This window comes from Antennarius striatus, chromosome 6, assembly GCF_040054535.1.
Source record: "Antennarius striatus isolate MH-2024 chromosome 6, ASM4005453v1, whole genome shotgun sequence".
Lineage (NCBI taxonomy): Eukaryota > Metazoa > Chordata > Actinopteri > Lophiiformes > Antennariidae > Antennarius > Antennarius striatus.
This window is the reverse complement of record NC_090781.1, coordinates 15,792,250-15,800,107: the sequence shown is the minus strand read 5'-3', so window position 1 is coordinate 15,800,107 and position 7,858 is coordinate 15,792,250. Positions and strand designations below refer to the sequence as shown.

At 42.6% G+C, this 7,858-nt stretch overlaps 1 protein-coding gene across 4 annotated transcripts in view; it reads left to right on the top strand.

Annotated features, from left to right (window-relative positions):
* Positions 1 to 3,324: 3,324 nt before the first annotated feature.
* scaf4b (SR-related CTD-associated factor 4b) overlaps positions 3,325 to 7,858 on the top strand; it is a 28,007-nt gene continuing 23,473 nt past the window's right edge. For 3 of the 4 annotated variants that reach the window (XR_011035580.1, XR_011035581.1, XM_068317430.1), the window contains exon 1: positions 3,325 to 3,515. Coding sequence is in view for 2 of the 4 variants with exons in the window: in XM_068317430.1 (XP_068173531.1) it covers positions 3,486 to 3,515 (30 nt within the window). In the remaining 2 variants the exon portion in view is untranslated. The remainder of the gene's footprint in view (positions 3,516 to 7,858) is intronic. The other variant, XM_068317429.1, reaches the window with a different exon arrangement.

Below are 7,858 nucleotides of genomic sequence, written 5' to 3'. Positions count from 1 at the left end.
AGGAGGGGGGGCTGTCTTAATGGACTACAATTGAGGGGCACTGCTTTAGTCAAAGCATGTCGATGTCCAGCACAATAAAAAATTGTTCATTTCTCAAAATTTATAATAAATTTTGATAAGCTCGTTAAGGTGCGCTATATACCGTATATATAGATATGTATCTATATATCTATATATCTATCTCTCTCTCTCTATATATATATATACATATATATATATATATATATATATATATATATATATATCAACACAGGGCATAACAAACAATACCCTCCATGGAAGACACAGTTAGAGGCCAAGATAAAGTCGACACGGAGAGAAGTCAGCCAGCTAGCCGAGCTACAGAAGGGGAACATTATGAATAAAGGGGCACCCAGGAAATACAGCAAGCTCTCCATACCTGAAGCACTCGAAAACTGCCAAACAGAGACTAACAGCGCTGGCTACCCGACTGAAGCGATACACCAAGGAGATTGAGGCCAGGAGAATAAACAAGACCTTCTCCACTCAACCAGCAAAGGTGTACTCTCAGTGGCAGGGAAATAGCATCCGGCCAGACCCACCAAGAGCTGAGGTGGAGAAATACTGGAAGGGCATATGGGAAAGAGAAGCATCACACAACACCGATGCCCAGTGGCTAGTGGACCTGAGGACTGACCACAGCTGCCTCCCAGAACAAAAACCAGTAACCATCTCAATGGCAGACATCCAAGAAAGAGTGTCAAAGATGAAGAGTTGGTCAGCACCGGGCCCGGATATGATCCATACATACTGGCTAAAGAAGCTGACAGCCCTCCATGAGCGTCTAGCAGCACAGATGAACCAGCTGCTAAGGGATGGGACGCACCCAGAATGGTTGACTGAAGGCAGGACAGTCCTGATCATGAAAGACCCACAGAAGGAATCTACCCCATCCAACTACCGGCCAATAACCTGTCTCAGTACAACAAGGAAGCTCCTGTCAGGCATCATGGCAGCTAAGATGAGTAGGCACATGGATAAATATATGAGCGGGGCACAGAGAGGAGTTGGTAGTAACACCAGGGGAGCCAAGCACCAGCTACTGGTGGACAGAGCAGTACACAGAGACTGTAAGAATAGGTAGACCAACTTGTGCACCGCCTGGATTGACTACCAGAAAGCCTACAACTCAATGCCACACACATGGATACTGGAATGTCTGGAACTGTACAAGATCAACAGGACACTAAGAGTCTTCATCAAGAACTCAATGGGGAAGTGGAAGACAACCCTGGAGAGTAACTCCAAGCCAATTGCCCAAGTTAACATCAAGTGCGGCATATACCAAGGGGATGCACTATCACCACTGCTGTTCTGCATAGGCCTGAACCCCCTCAGTCACATCATCACAAAGAGTGGCTACGGATACCGATTCCGAAGCGGGACAACAATCAGCCATCTCCTCTACATGGATGACATAAAGCTGTATGCCAGGAATGAGCGAGAAATTGACTCACTGATCCACACCACCAGGATCTACAGCGACGACATAGGGATATCATTCGGATTAGACAAATGTGGCCGGACGGTATCAAGAAGAGGCAAGATGATCAGAACTGAAGGGGTCAACCTACCAGGGGGCAGGATAGAAGACATCAAGGACAGCTACAGATACCTTGGAATCCCACAGGCTAATGGCAACCATGAGGAGGCCGCAAGGAAGTCATCCACAGCCAAATACCTCCAGAGAGTAAGGCAAGTCCTGAGAAGTCAGCTGAATGGCGAGAACAAGGTCCGAGCCATCAACGTGTATGCACTGCCTGTCATCAGATACCCCGCTGGGATCATAAGCTGGCCAAAGGAGGAGATAGAAGCCACAGACATCAAGATGAGAAAGCTCCTCACCATGCATGGAGGGTTTCACCCCAAGTCCAGCATCCTGAGGCTGTACACTAAGCGGAAAGAGGGAGGCCGAGGACTAGTGAGCATCAGGGCCACTGTCCAGGATGAGACATCAAAAATCCAAGAGTACATCAGGAAGATGGCCCCAACAGATGAACTGCTCAGTGAATGCCTTAGACAGCAGAAACCTGAAGAGGAAGAGGAGGAGGAGACGACATGGAGGGACAAGCCTCTACACGGCATGTACCACCGTCAGATAGAGGAAGTGGCTGATATCAAGAAGACCTACCAATGGCTGAATAAAGCTGGACTGACAGACAGCGCAGAGGCACTGATCATGGCAGCACAAGAACAGACCCTAAGTACAAGAGCAATAGAGGCCAATATCTACCACAGTAGATCTGACCCAAGGTGCAGGCTATGTAAAGAAGCCCCAGTGTCAGTCCAGCATGTGGTAGCAGAGTGTTAGATGCTCGCCAGTTCAGCATACATGGAAAGGCACAACCAAGTAGCTGTGATAGTGTACAGGAACAGCTGTACCCGGCATGGACTAGAAGTACCCAAATCCCAATGGGACATACCACCGAAGGTGGTCGAGAACGGCAAGGCTAAGATCCTGTGGAACTTCAGCTTCCAGACCGACAAACAACTACTGGCTAACAAACCGGACATAGTGGTGATGGACAAAGAGCAGAAGAGAGCAGTGGTGATAGATGTGGCGATTCCAGCTGATGCCAACATCAGGAAGAAGGAACATGAAAAGATTGAGAAATATCAAGGGTTGAAAGAACAGCTGGAACAGATGTGGAAGGTTAAGGTTAATGTGGTCCCCGTGGTAGTAGGAGCACTTGGGGCAGTGACCCCTAAACTGGAAGAGTGGCTCCTGGAACAACATCTGAAGCCTCAGTCCAGAAGAGCGCAGTCCTAGGAACAGCTAAGATACTGCGCAGAACCCTCAGACTCCCAGGCCTCTGGTAGAGGACCCGAGCTTGAGGATGACACACAGATACCACCCTGAAAGGGTGAGAGGGACATTTAAAAAAATAATAAAAATAAAGCTATTGTGTTATTTACACACATTCTAAACATGGTATGTACGTGAAGTTCTACTTAAAATTTCACAAAAAACTGTTTTTGTAGCTTCTTTGCTGTGACTACCCTTCAAAATAGATCTGCATCTAAACTATCTGCAAATTTTTACAGAGAAAGACAAATTTTTACAGAGAAAGACATTATGGGCGATGCAAATGAACAGTAATGTAATGATTTAGTTACAAACGTTCTCAGTTCATCGTAGTTATTTTTTCTTATTACGGTGAAATCATGGGCCATCCTACTCTGCCTGTGATTGGTTATCTTTTTACAGGGAATGAGCGTGATTGGTTAGAGTTTGACTAACACAGCTATCACCAGTGACGTCGCCATTTTAGAAAAAAAAAAACATGAAGTCGTTAAGCTAGCATCTCCTGCTAGTGCAACAGAGCTTTGGCTAACGACATGGCTGTAGGAGAATTTAAATAGTTCATCGACGTTGCTGGTTGTTTTCAGCCATTAATTACACAAGTTATATTGAACAAAGAGAAGAAACACTAGATAGTTGGTTTTCGATAGAGCACTTCGTCATGGATCCAGTCGACGCGTTTAACATAGAGGTAATGATAAAGTTTTGTGTTTCTAAAGTCCAACGAGCAAAACCAGGAAGCTAACGCTAACGTCAACCGGGTTTCGATTTACTGCTAGCTAATGCATTTGATGGCCTACTTAATAGCAGTTGTATGAAAAAGTCATACGCTGCGTGTTTTTAAGTTTTAGGAGTTATTGGTTTGGCTGTGAATATGATTTCAAGTCGTGTATTTTTAGGCTAGTCTCTTTCGGGCCTGTGATTTCGGTGCCTGTCCGGTTAGCATAACATCGCTACACCCATAGATCTCTATCAGCCGTCTGTAGAAATGCACATTTCTGCCTACATTGTCTTATAATTTTGCACACATCTGCTTTCGAGTTCACATGAAAGTATGTTTCCAGGAATTAGTTTTAAGGAAAAGCTCTTGTAAAAGTGCCACTTTAAAAAATACTGACATTTACAACCCAGTATCATTGACTTTAATCGCTTCTCCGATGCAGGCTTCGAGTTCATTGCAAGGGCAAGTAGAGGGAGTAGAGTAGAGTCGGACTTTATTCATCCCTTGTAGGAGATTCCATCAGGGAAATTAATTTCTCCGTCACACTACACACAGCCCAGTGAGTACACAGAAACAAAAGACACACAGAACAGTAATAAATAACCCACCAAATAGAGAGAATAATATATAACCCACCAAATAAAAAGAATATATAAATACAGAGACAACTTTGTCAGACTGGACAATAGCACACACTATTTAAGTACCAATTGGGTAATGTAACCAGTTATATTACATTCCACGTTTTTGTACGAGGGGGAACGTGGAAACGGTGAAGTCCCAGGTTCTTCCATTTTGGATTGGTAGTTTAGATAGATGTCGAAACAGCTCAATTACTGTATAACATAGCTGATAGGAAACATGTCTTCTGTTGTCAGTTGGAAACAGATCGCGATTGAGTTTTTGAAGTTACTTCGACTAAACGAATGACTGTTCACCTGGTGACCCTGGTTGACCTGGCGTTTGAATTTAATAGGTAGATAGATACAGTATGTACTTATATATACTAATGCCGAAGGAAATTCAGTGTAACATCTCACAAAAATACAAATAAATACACATAGCAGTGACTGAACAGATAAAAAGATGTTACATGATTAGCACAATTAATTACAGAATTAATAACAACAACAGTACACATAAGGAAAGGAAGCATAAGAACATGGAAAAAGCATAAGAAGAAGACTTAGAAGAAGCATAAGAAGAAGACTTAGAAGAAGCATAAGAAGAAGACATGAGAATAAGTGGATGAATCGAACTGTGGACTGACACCAAGATTGATGTAGTTTTATTTAATTTAATTTAAATGCCACTCACTGATTATATAGTTGTTGATATTTATTTTTAACAGTATGTTTTTACAAGTGCGGTAGTCAATAATACGTGCTTAAATTGACATGTTAATAAGAGGGTGCAGCGTCCCAGTTCCCTTGTTTAAAATTAATTTACGAAACTCCTGTTAAAATAAATTATTATATCAGTAACTCACATAGAGAGAAGAAGAAGAACACACATTTTATTATCCCCCTAGGGAAATTTTTTTTTCCTCTTCAGTCTATTCCAACACACACAAATGTACAAGCAAACCTTGGTTTTCGAACGCTTTAGACATTGAACAAATCGGAATTCGACCAAAAACCTCCGAATTTTTTTGTCTTTGAAGTCGAACAAAATTTGGAAGTCAAACGCGAAACAAACCTTTTTAGGGCGATAGTGGCTCAGTGGTATCGCGGGTTGTCCAATGAATCAAGATCGTCGGTTCGATTCCCGCTGAGTCATTTGTCGTTGTGTCCTTGGGCAAGACACTTTACCCTCCTTGCCTCCAGTGGGGCACTCGCTGGTGTGTGAATGTGTGTGATTGTTCCTCTGGTGATCGGAGATGTAGGTGCAGATGGGTAGCCACGCCTCCGTCTGTCTGCCCCAGGGCGGCTTTGGCTACACACGTAGTCTACCATCACCAAGTATGAATGAGGAGTGAATAAATAATGGATCCAATGTAAAGCACCTCTGAGTGTCCAGCAGAAGCGCCATATAAATCTAATCCATTATTATAATGATAATAATTATTATTTCTCGCCGCCAATCACGAGAAAAGTCTAGAGAAAACGTGACTGTAATGTGCTTTTTATTTTAGTTAACTATATTCAATAATTTTTCACTTAATTTGCGTTCCATTGCCTATGGTGCGAATTACGGTACCGTAAACTTCTGTCCAAAAGACGACTGTAACTCGTAACTTAGGCTAACCTGATTACGTCGATGTTATTTTTTTCTTTCTTTGTTTGCTTCTTTCTTTTACATTTCTTTGATGTTTCAGTACTATACAATTTGATACATAAATGACATTATGAAATAACACAAGTTGAAAAAAGGTAGTTTTCTAGCGTCTTGGAACGGACTAAGACCATTTACATTATTTGTAATGGGAAAAATGTATTTGGAATTAGAATAAATCGGTATTTGAACAGCCTTCCGGAACGAATTGTGGTCGGAAACCGAGGTTTGCCTGTACAGTAATACCTCTGTACTCGACCATAATCCGTTCTGAGGTGGTGGTTGAGCACCGATTTGTTCGAACACCGAAACCAATTTTCCCATAAGAAATAATGAAAAAGTATTTTAATCCATTCTTACCATTTAGAAAAATACCTAAAATATTATAAGAACGTGTATCTAAACAACAATGAAGACGTAAATGTGCACAAGCAGTACATGATAAAGATAAAGCATTATAAACCATTTTGTATAATTTACTTCCGTTTCGGAGAGTGGTTGATGGCACTGGCGTCATCATGGAAGGGGATTCCTTCCATGATGACGCTAGGTATCGCGCCTCCAGGGGTTTTCTCCCTTCTCTCTCTCTTCCGTGGAGGTGAATCTGGCTGGGCAGTAGCCTTCCTCTTTTCTTTAAGAAGGAACCTGTCCATTGTCAGTTGCTTCTGCTTCAAGATAGTAGAAATGGTTGACTTTGCCATTTCGTACTGCGACGCGAGGTCGGACACTCGTACACCACTTTCATATTTTGCTATAATTTCCGTACGTCTTTGCGTACGTAATTCGCGTACGTGTTACTCCGCTGGCGGTCTGAGTCGAAATGACGCTTACCCGCTAGCCGAGGAGCGCGTTCGGGTCGACTCGGCTAGTCGAGTACCGAAAATCTGTTCGGGGTCCGATACATTTTCTACTCGAATTTTTTGGTCGAGCACCGATTTGGTCGAGTATAGAGGCGGTCGAGTACAGAGGTATCACTGTATATGGTACAGGCCCTGAAACACACACAAACAAGGGGCCTGTACAGCTTGCAGATAGATAGAAAGGGGTAGAGCGGTGGGCAGCTTCTCACTGGTGCACCGTGGGGGACGGTGCCTTGCCCAAGGGCACATTGGCAGTGCTCAGGAGGTGGAGAGACACCCCTCGACTGTCTCTACTATGCTCCAGGTTTTTCGCTCCATACGGGATTTGAACCGGCTATTCTCTGGTGATCCTCCGGTCCCCAGCCGGGGAAGAATTAGTGGACTGCCGCCCCAAAGAGAGAGACAGACTCTTGTTGAAATTGGAATCTTTCAAACAAGGAGATTTTATTGCTGAGTTTTGGGTAATTCAGCTTGTATCAACAGAAAAAAACAATTCTTTCAAGGTAATACAATGAAGTATGAATTAGAAGCTATGACATCAGACAGAGACTACGTCACAATTTTAACCACTGTTGCTATGCACCTGAAAAACTGTGTGATGTTATGGTATTTGTAAATCAATGTCTTTTGTCTAAATGCTAAATTTTGTCCACCCACTCATATAGGGTTTCCCATGTCCTTAGGTCAAACTACATCTGATAAAAAGAGGATTTTCAGAATCAGTTAGCACTCTGAGTCTGCAGCTGCTCCTGAAGTTTTTTCGCTGTGATTTACCTGCTTGGGTCAATATAAAATGGGCTTTCATCACTGGTTCAGACTTCTGTCAATTAGCTTAATGAATTTTGGACATGATTTTTTAGAAAATGAAAATTATTTTGTTATTTTGTACGTTAATTCTAATAGGTACAATGAATATTGAAGGCATATGATCTTCCAGTCACATAGGGTGACAGGGACAAATGTAAGCATGGGTGAGCCAAGGGTCACCTACAGTGTCGTGCCAAATGGTGTAAGGAAACATAGTTGACTTTGGAACCATGGATTTGCTGTGTCTTTCTCTGGATGAATTTGATCTGGGGATTGTTTGCAACATTACTAATATAATACGAAATATCTGACGTTGATGGGTGCTGTTACGTTTGTGTTTTTTAATTTGAGACTATGGTTTGAACACTTTCG